The following is an 18,510-nucleotide window of genomic DNA, read 5'->3' as shown; positions in this document are numbered from 1 at the left end:
AGCAGAGTTGGCCTTGGCTCAAGCCTTCCCCAAGGCCTCTGATTACCTAACCTTGCAGAAGCCATTTCTGCTCTGGATGTATGTTTCTTCCTGTCCTGGGCACCTACAAGACACTTGAGATTCTGACAAAGACCTTCTAGTTTGGCACTGAATCATGAACTCCCACAAATACAGTAGCCTCAACTGCTTTCTATGTTGGCATCTAGTGAATATAAAGACATAATATCAGGAACAATAAAATCAGCTTAAAAATAGCAAATCATGCTTTTCCATAAGCCAGACATTGCAAGAAACAAACTTTGTCAAAAATGGTTCACTGTGACCACTGGAAAAATTCCAGAAATCAATAGGAGGACAGAATTTGTAAACATTACGAACTGTCCAGTGGTGAGGAGGTTGGGTATATAGCTTCAAACCACAGTGGGGTAACTAGCCCACTTACCATCACACTTCTCCAGGATCTGAACTGTATCTCCAATTTCCAATGACAGGCCATATGGTACCGTTCCTCGAAAGCTGGCAATAACTGCAAGAAATGTTATAGAATATATGAAGATAATCATATTGGTTACAGCCAGTTATACTGCTTACTATTAAATGTTACCGACTAGGAAAAATGAATGTGAAGAGGAAGTACACTTGGAGAGCTAAAACCTGCTGTCACGTTTAAATGTTACATATTTTTGAAGAGAGTCAGTCTTACATACTTTACCAACTTCCAGGTCAAATAAGTGTTACAAATACGAATTTCAAAGATAGGGAATTTACTAAAACAATACAAAATATCAACACTAGCACTCAATAACCTGTGTGACAAAGATATTTCCTGAAGAGCCCTGGAAAGACCTGTGCCATTGTTACTGCTATATTCACTCTTCATCCAGACACCTCGCCCGTGATAGTTACTCAAAAAATATGTTTTCAATAACAAATGACGAATGCCTATCTTTCTTGCTGTGAAGCTTGGTTTACATTTCTATGATGTTGCTTAAAAGAGATTTCTTTTCCCTAGACTATAAACTCCTCAAGAGAAGCGATTGCATCTATTTGTTTACTATACTAGCATGTCTCCAGAGCTTAACCAAGTATGTGGCATGAAAGCAGTCTCTTGAGTAGTAATGGATAGTAACATTTTATTTACCTATGACTGGACTCCTCTCCTAGCATTAAACACAGAGCCACGATGACAATCCCCATATGGCTTAACTCTCCTGGAATCGGGTGTGTGTGTCCAGGGGTAAGTAGGGTGTCACCATTTAGCCTTACCTAGTGATTAGAGACTGATTTCTAAAACATTTCACAGGGCTGGACAGGACTAGGATGTTAAAACCAGAGAGAAAGTATGTATGGGTTAGTCACCTCTGGGTACCTTGAGGATCTACAGACAGGTTGAAGCACAGTGATTCCCCCCAGGAGAGCAATGCCTGAGTCAAAAAGGAGATAAGGATGGAGAAATAGAAAAAAATGCACTCCAAAACATGAAAAAAGAAGAGACATGTTCTGTTAAATACTATGAGCATCATATTGAACTTGCAATTCACGTTTTAAAAAATGATAGTAAATGCTTTGACTGCATGGTTTTTAAAAGACCACAATTTTGGAAGTCCATTTTATAATTCTGTCTTAGACAGTGAGATTTAGATACAACCCCAATCCCCAAAATAAATTATTGCTACTGTTGTGAATGTACTTTAAAAGCTTGAAGAAACACATGAATCTGTCAAAAATCAGAACATGCCATAAGTAATGGGCTTTTAGAGAAGTCTAAAACTCTTCTGTAATCTCCAAACAAAATTAACAGTAGAGATCAAAACACAGGACAGAAAACATAACCCATGGTACATGAGATGGATGAAAATAATGGTATAGTAACCAACTTAGAACATTTTAGACAAGCACTAATTCATGATGTCATTTTTTTTCTTTTTTTTAAAGTTCATTTATTTTTGAGAGAGAGAGTGTGCACACCCGAGTTGGGGAGGGGCAGAGAGAGAGGAAAAGACAGAATCCCAAGCAGGCTCCGTGCTGACAACAGTGTTTAATCTCATGAACCGTGAGATCGCGACCTGAGCCAAAACCAAGAGTCTGACACTTAACTAACTGAGCCACCCAGGTGCCCCCATGATGTCATTTTCTAACTATAACCATAAATACCATATGACCTCATACTGAGGTACTAGAAGATGTTTGCTCAAAAAATAATCAAGGGTCTGTATATCTTGACAGATTATCTCAAGTAACTTTCAGAGAGCTCTTATAAGAGATCAACAACTGAAAAGACAGTAGACTGATAACACTTTAAAAGACTTCAGAAGAAGCTTGCATCCAGAATTGCCTTTCTTCATTCATGAAGTTACCTCGACTGCTCACAACCCTGGTGATTCCACACTGCTCCGCTTAGAGATCTAAGCGCACAGAATCCCCAGCACAGCTCTGTATATAGCTCCTACTACTCACAAATGCCCTTGTAACTCCCAAGGCTGCATGTTCTCTCCTAGCCCTCAGCACCTTCTTGAACACAGTAGTACCATCCATGGACTTCATTTCTTCCCCTCCCTTCACACTTCACACCACTCAATCCAGCCCTCACTGTGCTCTGAAACTGCTCTACTGAAGTCACCAGTCCCCTAACTGTGACTTTGCATATCGCCTTCAGGAGTCTATCCTCTCTTGAACTGGGTCTCTCACACTCCCCAGCCTTCTTCTATAGAACTTCCTTTCTTAGCTCTCTTAAATGTTGGTGTCATCCAGCATTCTATGCCCAAGATGCTGAGGCATAAAAGTTGGGGTGTAGGCAAATAGCATCAAGTTTGGTATTGTGAGACATGAGTTTGAACCCAGATCTTAAACACTTATTAGCTTTTTCATTTTAGTAAAGGCATCTCTCAAAATCTGCATTCATTACCTGTTCAGGCAAATGGGGGTAACAATAAAGGAATTATAAAAGGTAGTGGAGGATTAAATAAAGCACCTATCAGAAATAATTTACTACACACTAGGTACATTCTAGTCATTTAATGAATACTTCAGTTATTTAAACTGTACTTTTTCCTTCCTATCCATATACATTCTTCCTTTTTGGAGAGAGAGCCAAGCCTTCTAGAATCACCTGCTGACAAATGGTTTGCCAAGTCTCTCTCCAGTTCTGATCTGTGCCCACAGAATCTGACACAAACTTGGAAATTGTAGATCTCTGTTCCCATATCTAAGCACCTAAAACTGAGCACACTTCCAACTGAACCCGTTATCCTGCCATCCTCTAACCAAATCCAGCTATTTTCTCTCTCCCAATCACCCATTCTGAAATGTTAGTCTAAAATAGTAGTCTATTGACAGTCCTGCTTCATCCTGCTATTACAAGGTGGATTTCTCTGTATCCCTCAACAGGGCCACTGTAAAGCCTTCTGGGATGCCTCCCTGGTTGTCCTTCCTCAACACAATGTCCACAATGCCACCAGTTACCTTTGATTCAGTCACCTTTGGGTTTAAGGTTTTGCAGGGTTTCTCGTCTGTCTGTCTGTCTGTGTGTGTGTGTGTGTGTGTTTCCGTTTCTGCATGTGGCATCAGGAAAATTTTTATATTTCAACTATTCGATTTGATTTCCTTGGATTTCCTTGGCTCCAAATATGGTGTTGTGTTCATCTCTCCCCATTTGCTATTATGTAAAAAATTAATTTGGATTAACAAATATGCATATAAACCTAATTTAGAGTCAAGGATTTTAAAATTTTTACCTAAGATGAAAATCTTAAGTGTAGAGCATAGCCATCTTGAAAGCCATACCATAAATAGCTGCCTTTTATCATTCATAATGTTATTCCTTCATATAATGATAATCAGTTTAATACCTATTAACAATTCATTTGAAATTAAATGGCTGTGAGAAACAACCTCATAGAGACTCATAAGTATTTTCTGTGAAGAAGGTAGAAAGAAAGCAAAATCATTCTGTGAAGTAGAGACCCATACCTCAGTTTCATTGATACTGTTTGTCCATGCAAACAACAAATTCATTACTTAAAACTTTTAAACAGCACAGAGAAACTCAATCACAGAGTCCTACAACTTTTCAAAGCAAAAACAGAAAAAAAAATAATTAAAAAACTACTTGAAGTCAATGAAGTAGGTCTACCTCGCAGACAATAACAAGTTCTTCATCATCATTGTCAAAACAATATTTACAATGATTCTACTTGCCACAATTCAATTCAAGTCTGGCAAAGGCTGCCCTTGCCCTTTATGGGCTGACAATCTAAGGTGAATGGAATGTAACGTAAAAGAATAATAATAATAATGAAAATGCTTTGTCCCTTCTGACATAAAGGAAAGAAACTCATCTCTCAAAGTCAGAGTTTTGGCTTCGTCTTTCTAGTAATAGTATCTCTGACTCACGAACAGATTGTGGTCTGAAAGGTCACCTGTGACCTGACTATTTACAACACAGAACGTGGTATTGTTGGTCTCAAGTTCTGAGATTAGCCCAAGAATCCTATTTGATACAAAAATGAAACTGCTTGTTTTTTGCCACAAAAACATGTGCTATGATTGCACCAGAAACCAACCAACCAAACAAACAAACAAAAAAAAACCATATTGATGTGAGTAGTTGTATGATTTTGACACACAGCAGTAACAGTTAGAAGGCAATGATGAAGCAGGCACGGACTGTGCAGGCATGCTAAACAAACTCTTGCGCAGAGCACATTTAGAACTGGTTCTTGCCTATGTCTGCATGCATTTCACATTGTACATTCAGCTCTAGCTTGCCATGGATATATCTATAGTTAGGTTGATTAGTTTTGAGTGTCATTGGTGGACTTCTGAAGAACCTGGATAAGAGCTGGAGCAAAGAGAAAAGGGAAAGGGGATTAATGAGAAATTCTTTCCAGGGACTCTATTTCATAAAATGGTGAACTACAGAGGAAAACAAGGGGCTACCTTCTGTGCACATGTACAATATCCGCCTGTAGGGAGAGACCAAATGTGGTGGGGAAAAGCAGAATACTACTCGAAGCCAAGACTCTTCTTTCTTAATAGCTGTCTGAAATAGGGCTTGAGGGCAGATGGTCATCACTTGGAGATTTCTATAGGTACCTGGCTATCAGTATGACAGCAGGGCTGTGGAAGCAGGTGGCTCAGAAAGAATGAAGAAAAAATTTAAATGAATGTGGGATGGGGAGATAAACTGGGAGCTCCTGAATGCTGCTTTGATGCTGGAAATGAACTAAGAAAATGAAAGAAATGCTGTGCTCCTTCTCATCCTCAGACTTGCCATGACCTTGGGATCTGGGTCCGTTCTGGAAGTGGGTCACGCCCCCAGTACACCTTGCAGCCACACCTGAGAGCACAAGCACAGGCACACTTACAAGCAGGAATCCATTCATATGCCACAGTTACTACGGTCAGGACTTGAGCACGTCCCATGACTCCCTTCTGGACTGAGTGAAAAATCACAAGCGTATTGAATAAAACATATTCACTTCTCACACTTCACAAGTATCACCTGAAAATGTATTGCTGTCCTTGACTGTGAAGAGGATAGGGAACTTCATTCTGCTTGAACCACTGCCATTTGGATTCAAGGTAAACATAAAGTGTGGTGGTGGCTGCTGCAATACCAAGATCCCTCTTCAGAAATGCATGACTTATCCGTCCAGCTGCTAAGAGCATTAGGGCAGGCAGCCCTTGGCTGCCAGCCCCCTTCCGGAACTGTCTCAGCTGTAAAGAGCTGCTTTGCCCAAGGTCACGCCCTCCTCCCAGGGTGGCTTGCATCTAGTGACTGCCCGGGTGGGAGTTAGAAGGCCAGATCCTCATGCTATAACTTGGTACAACTAGCTCAAGCGACGAAGGCTGTCACCAGGCTTGCATCACAGGTCAACTTCTTCTGCCTTGTCCTGCTTCCTTCTACTCCTGTCCGTGGGTGTGAATCCTGAGAGCACTCCCTGAGTAACATCATGCAAACTCATCTCCAGCTCAGAGTTTGCTTTCCAGAAAGCCCAACCTGCTACCAGTTTCAAAGCTTTACCCATTCAGAATTTATGTCTTCCAAAATTTATTTTCAAGGGATAAGGAAAGTAACCTTATTAAAATTACTACTTTGTGTTAAGGGTTTTGCTAAATTCTTTATGTATTATTTTTAATCTTCTATGATGTAGGTGTTTCTACTTCCCATTTTAGAGATAAAGAAGAGGAAAAGAGACAAACAAGGTAACAAAGCAATGATATTAGGAGGGAATTATTCCACATGAAGATTTATTTGAAGACATTGTCACTGCGGCAGTAAACGAACCGTTTTTATTCTCCAGAGTCACAAACGTATTCTTCACCTTGGTTTTAATGTTACAAATGCAAAGGCATTTACCTAAGTGGCTACAAGAACAATTAAAGGTCAAACAATAAAACTCTGAACTAATTATTACATCCGCCTATCAGTACTTTTAAAAACAACTTAAGATGATAGAAAAGGTTATGGTTTTGGCCAAGTGCCAGCCAAGAGGAGGGAAGAGACAGAGTTTAAACAATTATCTCAAAGGCATCCCAGCACTTAGGAAAAGGAGACAAAGTTAAATAGAGACTGGAGGCCTGGGGCTTAGTTCCATGCTTATGAACCACGTGGTCCTCGGTCCTTCCATTTGCCATCCTGGGATGACATCACCTGTCTGGCCTTGCACACAGAGATGTCACAAGGATCAAACAAATTTATGAGAATGAGATTTGTAAGACTATAAAATGTAAGGAACATAGGGTATTATATTTTCATCATCATTGCTACCCAGTAATTTGGAGGCTGAACCTGAATCTGTCATAGGCAAAAATAAGGTTTCCATTTTCAGTAGTAAGTCAAAAATTCTTTCTGTTATTATAGCTTCTTGGAAATCATTATTAACAAGTCAAACTTAGAAAGATTCAGGCTCAGCCATTTGAGAAAGAAAAAAGTTGATAAAACAGGATTTCTTTGGCAAATGAGACCAGTAAGGAAAATAACAGTCAAGAGGGATTTTCCTAAAATGCAGGGCTAGGATTGGAAGGAGATTCAGCTTTAAACATTCACTCTGCATCACAATATTTGTCTGAGGAATAACAGAGAGCATCAGGAGGGAAAAATTACAATTCGCCCGTCAGGTCACAAAGTGGAATTAAGTAACAGAAAGTACGCATTGCTTTCCCCATGATCCAAGTGAAGAATTTTCACTAAGAAGCAAAATACCATTTTCCAAACAAACATTAAATCTACCACCAAGTATGTGGTGTATAAAGATAGATTATATATATATATATATATATATATATATATATATATATATATATATATATATGGTGCCTCTTTCCAGTGTGAAGCAGTTAATATGGAAATTATGTTATTTAGGAGAGTTTCTGAAACACAGGATTAAATTTCCTGATATTTTTTTGTTGTAATCTTGTGCTAGGAGGGAAGAAAGAAAAAAAAATACACTGTTCTATCCTTCTGTGTCTTTCCCCCCCCTCTGGTTTCTCTCCCCAAGTACTAAATACTCAGTCACAACACAGCCCAGGAGAAGCGAAGTGCATTCCTGGGCCCCAGCATCTCTGCCTTCTGCACCATGGCAGAATGATCCCAGGCTGTCCCACAGTGGGGAGAGCCCAGCTTGTCCTCGCAGCCTCTTCCAATGTTCTGTCCAAACTAATATCCAGTCCTGTCTCATCTATGAACATTCACATCACACATTGAAGCCTGCATATTTCTAATTTTTCCTCCAGACGTTTTTTTTTTCTTCTCCAATTTGAAGCTGGGCTTTCATTCCCAATGTTGTGCAAATTGCACAACTCCCATCTGAAGAGAACCAAACTCTACATTCCTATTTAGCACCTTCTCTTTCTACTCTGATAACGAAGCCCACCCCCAATTTTGAACAAACACTAGTTCTGACTGGTTTTGGCCACTGAAAACCAGCTACAGACAATTTCTTTAGAAAATGCGAAGCCAGTAAACAGGTCAATGGAGAAATAAAACAAAGTCCAAAGGTTCCCCCCCCCCCCCCCCCCGCCCAAATCCAGCTCCTACACATTTTTCCAACCAACCTTGTCCTTTATAAACCACATTCACCAGTCACAATGAAGCTCTTATCTACGACTGAGCAAATGCTTTTCCTTCTACTTGGGATTCTGGCTTCCTGTTGCCTTTCCCTATCAGGCGTTCTTCAAAAACACTCAAGGATACTCCTCAAGGAAGGCTTACTCTAGGCACTCCTCCCACTTACATCCTAGTTAAACTCATTACCTCTAGTTTCGCAGCTCCTTTATGTTCCCAACACCTAGCACAAAGTCTGACACCCAGTGGGTACTCAAAAAGTATTCCTTGAATATACACTGGAATGAAATCACCAAGGTGTGCAATGTACTCATTTATTCAGCCAACAGCCACCTTCTATGTGCCAGCTTCACGGTAGGCACTAGAAATACAATGCTGAAGATAACACTTGGCACCTGCCTCATGGAGTTCCTAAATCATGAGAAAGAATTTTCCTCTATCTTTTGGCTCCTACAAAATACAGTTATTTTATGTCCCTGGTGACTTTTGTTTTTCATTTTTATTTTTTAAAGATTTTTATTCATTCTTTTATTTTTTTAAAATTTTATTTATTTATTTTGAGAGAGGGAGGGAGAGAGAGAGTGAGGGAGTGCGCACGAGCAGAGAAGGGGCAGAGAGAGAGAGGGAGACGGAATCCCAAGCAGGCTCCGTGCTGTCAGCGCAGAGCCTGACGTGGGGCTGGAACCCACGAAACCATGAGATCACAGCCTGAGCTGAAACCAAGAGTCAGATGCTCAACTGACTGAGCCACCCAGGAGCCCCTAATATTTTTACTTTTAAGTAATCTCCACACTTAATGTGGAGCTTGAACTCACAATCCTAAAATCAAGAGTTGCAACCCCACCCACTGACCCAGCCAGGTGCCCCTCCCCAGTGACTTAAATGTACACACAGGGACACACTTGTAGTTCTATTTATTCTCGTGTGGAAAAAAATGCCTACTGCTTATTTTTTTTAACTTCTAATTTTAAAATAGTTTCAGATTTATAGGAAACTTACAAAAATGGATACATCCTTAACTTCACTGCATCAAACATTAAAATCTTAAATAAATACAGTACACTTAGCAAATCCAAGAAGTCCATATTGATACAATGCTATCAACTATTCTACCGATCATCTGCAAATTCCACCAACTCTCCAACTAATGTCTTTTCTAGGTTAAGGATCCAACCCAGGATTCCACATTACATTTCACTGTTATCTTGTTAGTCTCCTCCTATTTGACATTATCTTAGTTTCTGTCTTTCATGACCTTGATGTTTTTAAGAATACTGCCCAGTCATTTTGCACAATGTCTCTAAATTTAGGTCTGATGTTTCCTCATGATTAAATGTAGGATAGGCAATTTTGGCAAGAATACCACAGAAGTGATGATGTGCTCTGCTCAGTGTACCTTATCAGGAGGTATATACAATGGCAATGTATCTCATTCCTGGTGATGTTAATTAACCTTAATCACTGGGGTAAAGTGGTTTTCCGACTACAGAGCTACTAATTTTTCCTTCGTAATTAACAAATTACTATGCAAATATACTATTTTCATACTTTCTATAGCATACATTGATGATTCTTGCCTGCAACCTTAGCCATTTAACTCTGATGTTTTTTCATAGGGTTATCCAGACACAGCTGAATTATCTTAATTGCAGTCAAAACCTACAATGGATCCTTTTTGAAGTAGGCACAATATCCTGACTTTAGTCTTTATTTTTTAAGCATAAGACGTAAAATTAACCTCACAGCTACCAGAGGTATCCTTGAGATGACCTAGTCATATCAAACAAAATAAAACTTTAGCCTTCATTTGTTTTAGAAAGTGAAAAATAAATAATATTTTGGCCCAATTTTCAGTACAATGCATGACCTCTTCAGGTACTACTCCCTTAAACAATGAATGTGTGTGTGTGTGTGTCTATGTGTGTGTCTGTGTGTGTGTCTGTGTGTGCATGTGTGTGTGTATTTACTGTTTCAACCCAACATTTTCAAGGAAAACTGGATGGGCCCTATCATTAACTATAGCCATCTGCAGGTTTGAATTCAACTCTTTTATCTTTACTATGTTTATTGGCGACTAATAAGAGAATCACGGTAAAATTTCAATTTATTTCATGGAAGGAATCGAGCTTTCTATGATGGCTAATTTTATTTATCAACTTGACTGGGACTCAGAGTGCCTAGATTAAACATTATTTGTGGATCTGTCTGTGAGGGTGTTTTTGGAAGAGATTGGCATTTAAATTGGTGAGTTGAGTAAAACATATTACCCTCCTCAATGTGGGTGGGCATCACCCACGGAGGGCCTGATAGAATAAAGGCAGAACGAATAATTCAACCTCTCTGCCTGACTGCTAAGCTGGAACATCAGTCTTCTCCTGGCCTCAGCTAGGACCTCCAGTTCTCAGAAATTTGCATTATGGGACTTCTCTGCCTCCATAACAACATGAGCCAATTCCTTATAATCGTATATTAATGTTATATATGTAATATATAATAAATCATAAATCACATAGAATCCCACTGGTTCGATTTCTCTGGAGAACACTTTCCTTGTAACCGTGTACCATAATACTTCCTAATAATTGGGTGCCATAATCCTCATTTTTAGTCAAGGTCTTAGGCTTCCCTCATGTTCACAGCAGCAACCACTGCTTATTAATTCTTTCCCATGCTGTATTAGAATTGATTGCTAAAATCTAACTTAAAATAAGACAATGACTACAAACTACAGTGAATCTCTAACTTACAGGTGATTTACATTTTAGAAATGTTATATATTTGGTTATTTAGAGTCAATGAGTAGATTCTCAAGCTACCACATAATAGCCTACTTAATCGATTAAGCAGCTTCAATTATAAGTTCACATACAATGAAAATTAGGGGATGGGAGAGATTTCAGTAGAGTAGGTAAGCTTTGGGGGGGGGGGGGGTGGAGAGGTACTAGCCAGTGTGGAGAGACAATGGACATAAGTTAACTCCTTCCTGATAACAAGTTTCTCATCCTGGTCTCCTAGAAAACCTCCATCCTAGAGAAGGCACCACACTACACTTGCCACGGCCTGGTGATCCAGCTACGCTGCTCAGTGCCCCAACACAAATCGCATAATTATGAATACATCTTGCTTTTCTTCCGTCATTTCCCTTCTCCCCAGAGGAACATACTTACATTAAGACCACCTCTCTCTTTCAAGTCCATTCCTACCTCAATACCCGGTGCAGACACAACAATTAACTGACCAGTGGGAGCTGAGAAATGCACGCCTATGTTGTCTAGGGTCTGATAGGTGTCCACCCCAGCTACTCTTTAGATTTGCGAAGTGGCAGGATTACAAAAGCCTTAAAGGGATAATCACAGCATTATACAGGGGCGCCTGGGTGGCTCACTTGATTAAGCGTCTGACTTCGGCTCGGGTCACAATCCCACAGTTCATGGGTTTGAGCCCCGTGTTGGGCTCTGTGCTGACAGCTCAGAGCCTGGAGCCTGTTTCAGATTCTATGTATCCCCCTCTCTCTTCCCCCTCCACTGTCTGTGCTCTCCCTCTCTCTCTCAAAAATAAACATTAAAGTTAAAAAAAAAAATCACAACGTTATAGGTTATTTGTAAACCTGGTATTCGTGTGGCTTATTTTCTCCAAAAAATTCATCTAACCCTATTATTTCCACTTTATAAATTTTCTAAGAAGCCTTTCTGTTCCCCCTCAATTACTATTTTTAAAATTAAAAGTTATTAAAAAGAAATGCTGCCAGTTTATCTTTGAGATTTTAATGACAAGTTAAGGCAAAACTCATGAAACTATAATGGCCACATCAGGGAACCAGGATAAAAATGAACATTACCAATTCAGCACTTATCAATTATAAATGAACTTTTAAATCCTTCCTCAGGGTTTTTAGAGGGCACCAAGTTTCTCTAGGGAGAGTGTTTTCTTCAATTTTATAAACTAATGAAGCAACTGCTTCCCAACCCTTTTCTCTCACTGTAAATTTTGGCTATTGATCCCAGATGTTGTCCATAAGAATTGAAATACTTTGATTCTTTGTTAGCAAATTGTTGCACTATTTAAAAGAAACTTTTAAAAACTACACCCCTCCCCACCCCACCACCAGCCATATTCCTCCCATGCAAATACACCTCATTTTTTTTTTAAATCAAGAATGAAAATCACTGTGCTGGGCTAGGGTTAAAAATCTTTGTGGGGCGCCTGGGTGGCTCGGTTAGGCATCCAACTTCGGCTCAGGTCACAATCTCAGGGTTTGTGAGTTCAAGCCCCGCGTCGGGCTCTGTGCTGACGGTTTGGGGCCTGGAGTCTGCTTTGGATTCTGTGTCTCCCTCTCTCTCTCCCCTCCCCTGCTTGCACTCTGTCTCTCTCTCTCTCAAAAATAAATAAACATTAAAAAAATTAAGAAAAAAAAACTTTGTAAACATTTATTCTTTCCCCTTATACAATCAAACTCACCAAATAAACTAGATAAGTTTTCCAAAATAACTTTAAAAACAGACAACAGGTCTGGTGTTACAGCCAAAACCAGTCATTTATTTCACAATATGTTAATTAGGAACAATCCATCTATTGCAATTCCTTGGTCTGAATGATAATTTTGCATTTGTTTTTATTTTTCCGAGTATCACTGGAGGTGACTCAGTCTGGTCATGAACTAAATCTGACAATGTGAATGCCCTTGGGGCTTACATACAAAGTGACTGCCTTTAATATTCTAGCCAGTGCAGAGTGAAATAACAAGTGCTCGCTCAAAGATAATAAGATTAGAAAGAGAAAAAAATTTCAGGCAACACAGAAAATTTATTTTTTTGGAAGACCATCTCCAACTGCCCAAAATAACCTCAACATACAAAAATTCAAATGACCATGGAATGTGTAATTCCATCAGTGTGTGGGAATTTAAAGATAATTCCATTTGACAAAAAGAAGAATTAGGACCTCGAATTCCTAAGCAGCCCTAGAAATCACACCTACAGGAAAAGTCCATGTAAGAAGATGTAACTCTTTCTTCTTTTATTAGTGACTATCATTAAACGTATCTGCTTTTATAGCCTCTGGTGGCAGCCGTATGTTAATTATGCCTTATAAAACACTGACAATTTTCTATAAGTTTCACTATTAATAATAAATATAGGTAAATAGAGTGGATTCTTAAAGTATAAAAGCAACCCATATAAGTGAGTAATGCAGCTATTTCTTCATATAAATGCATGGATCTTCCTATCTTCTTATCTTCTTTCTTCATATAAATGAACAGACTACCAAGAATCCAAAATAATATGCTTAAAAGTTCTGAACTTACCAACTTCTCATAAAATTCAAATACAAAACTGTAAACCATATCAATAAATGTCCCTGTCCTTTCCCCTAACTCCAGCTCTTCCAGCTGAATGAAGTATCAGTTAACATATGAACATGCTTCTTGGAAGTTTTTTCAATCACGAAGTTAGAGGGTCTTTTTGTATGAGAAATATTTGTGGCTTTTTGAACCCTTTCAATGAATCTGGAATAGCCTACTAGAGAATGCAGTTTTTAAGGATTCTGCATTTTCCTTGGAGTTCTTAAAACCGTGGATGTCCAAGAAGGTCATTTGTTTGTTTGTTTGTTTGTTTACCTAGGAGATAATAGAACTAAGCTATGCTATGTCAGGAAATTCCAATCTACAATTGGAGCTGCACAGTTAAAAATACCAAACATTACAGGGGAAACTTTCCTATACTGTGTTTTAAGCTGTGAAACAGATACAAAATAAGTCCCTAAGTGCCTCTCCATCATCTCCTCCCCACCAGCTGCCCCAGTTCTGACAAACCCACCAGGCAAGGAGGACATGTTATCCAAGATCTCATCAAAACAGATGGGTTAAAATGTACCCACCCTTCCCTCCATCAAGCTATTATTTCCCTTTCTTTGCCTTAAGATTGAACCTTTTTTAGTTCATGATCCATACGTGGAAATAATAGATCATTCTGTCAGTTTCCCAAAGACAAGTGGGGTCCTGCTAGATGTAAGATATGTCAAGCGACTTAATGTGCATCAATCGCAAACTCCCAAGGTGAAAAAGTTCAGCTTCACACAATTGCCTGGCTGTGGCAGTCCTTCTGTTTGTTTTTAACAAACAAAACCCCCCCCCCCCAAAACCGGCTTAGTTTGAATCCCTGATGTTCTTTATTTAGTCTGCAGCTTGCACCTAGTGGCCTTGTGAAAAATAAATTTCTGAACTGACATTTGTTTTTGAAAATGGGTAGATGTCAATCATTTATTGAAGTCTCTGGCTTAAATGATGAAAACTTCAGAATCCCAAACCCAAAGGCCTTGTAAGATCACAGGGCTCAGAAAACAGGCTGAAATAGATTTTGCTTTCTATGCCAAAGAGCCACTTGTACCTCACAAGCAAAATTTTTAAAAAGAATTTAACAAATGGACAAAAGCTAGGCAATAAGAGTCAGGGAACTAGAACATAATGAGAAGGTGTGATAGCTGGTAATCACAATGGCCCAGCTTAGATAAATGTTATCTCCAGATTTAGGTCCAAAAGACTCAAGGGTCTGGAAAATAGTGCAGCTTTAAGGAGTTAGAATTGGCTCCTATAATCAAAAAGCACACTGCTCTCTCTAGAGCCCCACTCTTCTTCCACACACTCACCACTTAACAGAATAGGATCATGAGTAAGTTTTAACATCAGGAAATTTGGGGTAGGGGAGGTGGAGGTCTCTTGGATTCATAGGTACACATTTGATTCTATAGCTGGACAGTATGTTTACACATTATCATCTGTATTTCTCATTCCCAGTGATTGCCTGTGCCTCTAAGCCCTCCTCCCATTGGGGAAGGAGTTTTGTTTCCAAGGGACAACAGAGCAAAGGGGGAGATGCTCAGTCTCCTACTTCCCAAACAAATTTGCTCATTTTCCAGTCAATAGTTGTGAAAACCAAGGCTTTCATTAGCCAAAGACTGGCTGCTTTGCTGGGATAAGCATCTTCTAAACTCGTTGGCTGTCCTTCAAATGTCAAGAACTAGAACCTGGAGGACTCAAGTCATTGCTCTAAGATACAGAACATGAAGATACAGAAGGCATTCCCACCATTGAAAGAAGAGCTTTTCTATTCTAGAAAGGGAGAGGAGGACAAAAGGGGCAAGCCAAAGGGTGGCATAATAAACATAGGGCCTGTCTGGTATCCTACTGGGGTCAAGACCCATGAATAGAGAGAGAGGTTGCAGAGAGATTCCTTGAAGGGAGTTTGGAAATTTCAAAGCAAAGAGGTCTATCCCACTGCTCCATGGCACTCTGGGAGGGGCAGCAATCATAACAAAGTAGAGTGAAAATGGCAGTCTGGTATAGTTAATCAGTTGGGTCTGAATTAGCTAGCTTTCATGCCTCCCCTCAAGACAGTCTCTCCCTCTGGAGAGGGCAGAAGAAGGCAGTTGAAAATACAGAATCACACTCCTACCAGGTCCTCAGAGGCTATGGAGTGGATGACCCAGAGCCCAGGCTGGATGGACTGTGAGCTGAGTCGCAAAGGCTCTCACCAACAACTAGATCTAAGGTGGGGCAAATGAGGATGGGAGATGAGCCCATTACCACGTCCTGCCCACACTGGGAGACTAACGTCAGATTGCACTGGGAAGACAAAAGGTGATGCCCAGAGCCATTATAATATTTCTCTTCTAAAGTGTTTCAGTTCAGAAATCAGCCCTTTAGATATGGACTTAAAAAAAGAATCCATAAACTGCTCAAATGAGTATCATGAGCTTTAGAGCACGGACTTCAGCAAATCCTTGTTCTTTGTTCAGAAAATTACTGGTTAGTTATTGGCCATGTTGTATCTAGGTAAGGTGAGTCCCAGAGATATAAAATGTTATAAATATATCTGTTCTCAAAGGGTCTATACCTACAACAACAACAAAAAGGGTAGATACAAATGAAAAAATAAGTAAAAACATCAATCCTGTTTATCCTTTGAGTAGCTCAAAAAAAGGAAGAAGTAGTGTGTGAATTTCATACAGTGTTCTCAACTGTAAGCTGAATAAAAATTCCTTAGGCTAATGGCAGTACAGGAGGAAGTCTAACATCCTCCAACAGACAGGTTAGGCTGATCCACGCCGTGAGTCTGTCATCCACAAAGGATCCCATCATTTCCATAAATTCACCCAAATCTACTCAGTAATTTTCCTTCCATCTGCAACAGTTTCCTTAAAAGCTATGCCTTTTCATTTACTTACCGCACCGGGAGTTCTGGTCTAATATTTCCTCAAAAGAGTCTCAAACCATTCCTACCTGTCAGACATGACTCTACAAAAAAAATTTTTTTTAATTAAAAAAGGACTAAGCCTTTTTCTTTTTAAAAATTTTTTTTAAAAAAATTTTAACATTTATTATTTATTTTTGAGAGAGAGCCAGGGAGGAATAGAAAGGGGGAGAAAGAGGATCCAAAGCAGTCTCTGAGCTATGAGCCCACAGCCTGACATGGGGCCCGAACTCCCAAATCATGCATGACCTGAGCTGAAATCAAGCGTCAGCCATTTAACCAACTGAGCCACCCAGGCACCCCTAAAATTTTCTTTATTAATTTTTAGAATATCGACTAATGTATGTTTACTGGAAAAAACACTAAAACTTCACAAAACTATCTAAAGTAGCAAAGGAATGTCTACCCCTTCTCCAGCCACCTTTTCTCAATCCCACTCACTGGAATTAAGAGTTCATTCTCTCTTGCTCTCGCTCTCTCTTTCCCTCCCTCTCACGCTTTCTCCTTCTCCCTCTCACACAGTATTTTTTATTCATTACTGTTAAACTTTAATTTATTGTGTTTCCACAAATTCAGGCTCACCTAATACATATTCCTCCATGACTTGCTTTTGCATTCAACGACACGATATTATGTAAATTCCTGATAACAAGGTAATGCCTGAGATTCACAGTGTGAAGGACCATAATTTACCGAAGCATTCTGTTATTAATGGGCATTCAGGCTTCCTCTAATGTTTCACTAATTCACACCAAGGCTCTTCCATTCGGGTATCCTGCAGAGTACCCTCTCTCTGTTTGCCCAGTTGAAGTAAGACGATGGCTGTTGAACCAATGGACTACACACCAGACTACAGAGCAGGCTAGAGCAAGCCCCAGAAAGCCCAACATCATGTTAAGGGCACACAAAATGCTTTGTCTATAAAACATTCACTTGATTATTTATGCTCCTAAGTAACATCAAAATTGTAAGCTGAGAAAGCCTGCTAGACATCGGCAGGGGCACTATTTACTTAGCAGTATTCTGTATCACGATAGCACGAGAAACACTGACAAATAACAATTTTACCTTTCTCTCTTGACATGCATCCATCTCTCCTCTGTCCCACCTGGGTTTCTCCCAGGGGATGCTATAGTATGTGCTTAGCAAATTATAATCACCGACTCAGTAAATGTTTATTAGACATCCACCATAGACTGGGTACCATTCTCTGTCCTGAGCCAGGAGAACCCACAAACATATAACAATCATTCCTCTCAGGAACTCCCTGCAGGAGGTATTATTACCTGTATTCTATGAGGAGGAAAGTTGGGCCCAGACAAGTCACAAAGCTTGAGAATGAATGGTACCTGGGAGTGTTCAAATCCCAGTCGGCTGATGGATGTCCCAGCTGTAATTACAGAAGGGAACAGATACCTCAGCTGTGGAGAAGAGAATCACCTGCACTTCCGCATAGGTGGGCTAAAAATCCCATTTCTGCTACTTATTAACCGTGTGCCCTCAAGCAAGCTATTAACCTCGCTTTGGCAAGTTTCCTCAAACTGTAAAATTGGGGTAATAACAGTATCTGTTCCACAGGGTAGGGTGAAGATACAAGGAGTTCCCAGCGAGTGTGGAGGGTGTTCGGCACCGTGATGGGCACACCCGGGCATCCGGGACGCATGCTGCCCTCATTGCTTCCGCCTGCAGCACGACTGCTGTAGTCACCGGGCAAGTAGTTAACATTAAGGAATGTTTCCTGATGAAATGCTTAGTTAATGCCTAGTCTCTGTGATTTCCTGGATGCAAATGCCTACTAAACACTAGAAACCAAAAGTCTGCAAACTGCTCCCAAAGATTCAAGTATACCTTCTAGTAAAATAGAAAGCTTTCTAAGTAGCCTTCATGACAGGACTTCCCGAGTTGCTACATAAAAGTGAGGGAAGCATACAGAAGTGGAAGCAGGAAAGCTGTAAGATGTACTTGGTGCATAGTTAATGCAGAGAACTTTGGCAAGGGCCCCTGTGTTTCCCCCTTAAAGGTTCCTTGTTGACTTCCACTCAAGTCGTAAAAAGCATCAAGAAAATCAGGCCAAGCAATGGGGCAAAGTTACACTCCCATTCATAAAGATACGTCATCTGCTTCTCATGGGGCAAAACCTCAGTAAGAAAGTACCGTATCAGACAACATCATGCCTTCCGGATCAGAAAACAG

The 18,510-nt window shown here is 39.9% G+C and overlaps 1 protein-coding gene across 4 annotated transcripts in view; it reads right to left on the bottom strand.

Annotated features, from left to right (window-relative positions):
• The window catches only part of DOCK4 (dedicator of cytokinesis 4), a 429,626-nt gene that overhangs the window by 245,634 nt on the left and 165,482 nt on the right, over positions 1-18,510 (bottom strand). For all 4 annotated transcript variants that reach the window (XM_027075294.2, XM_027075298.2, XM_027075297.2 and 1 more), the window contains exon 2: positions 443-526. In XM_027075294.2, coding sequence (XP_026931095.1) covers positions 443-526 — 84 coding nt within the window. The remainder of the gene's footprint in view (positions 1-442; positions 527-18,510) is intronic.

The sequence above is a fragment of the Acinonyx jubatus genome, chromosome A2, assembly GCF_027475565.1.
Source record: "Acinonyx jubatus isolate Ajub_Pintada_27869175 chromosome A2, VMU_Ajub_asm_v1.0, whole genome shotgun sequence".
NCBI lineage: Eukaryota > Metazoa > Chordata > Mammalia > Carnivora > Felidae > Acinonyx > Acinonyx jubatus.
The sequence above is the reverse complement of the archived record's forward strand: the minus strand, read 5'-3'. Positions and strand labels throughout refer to the sequence as shown.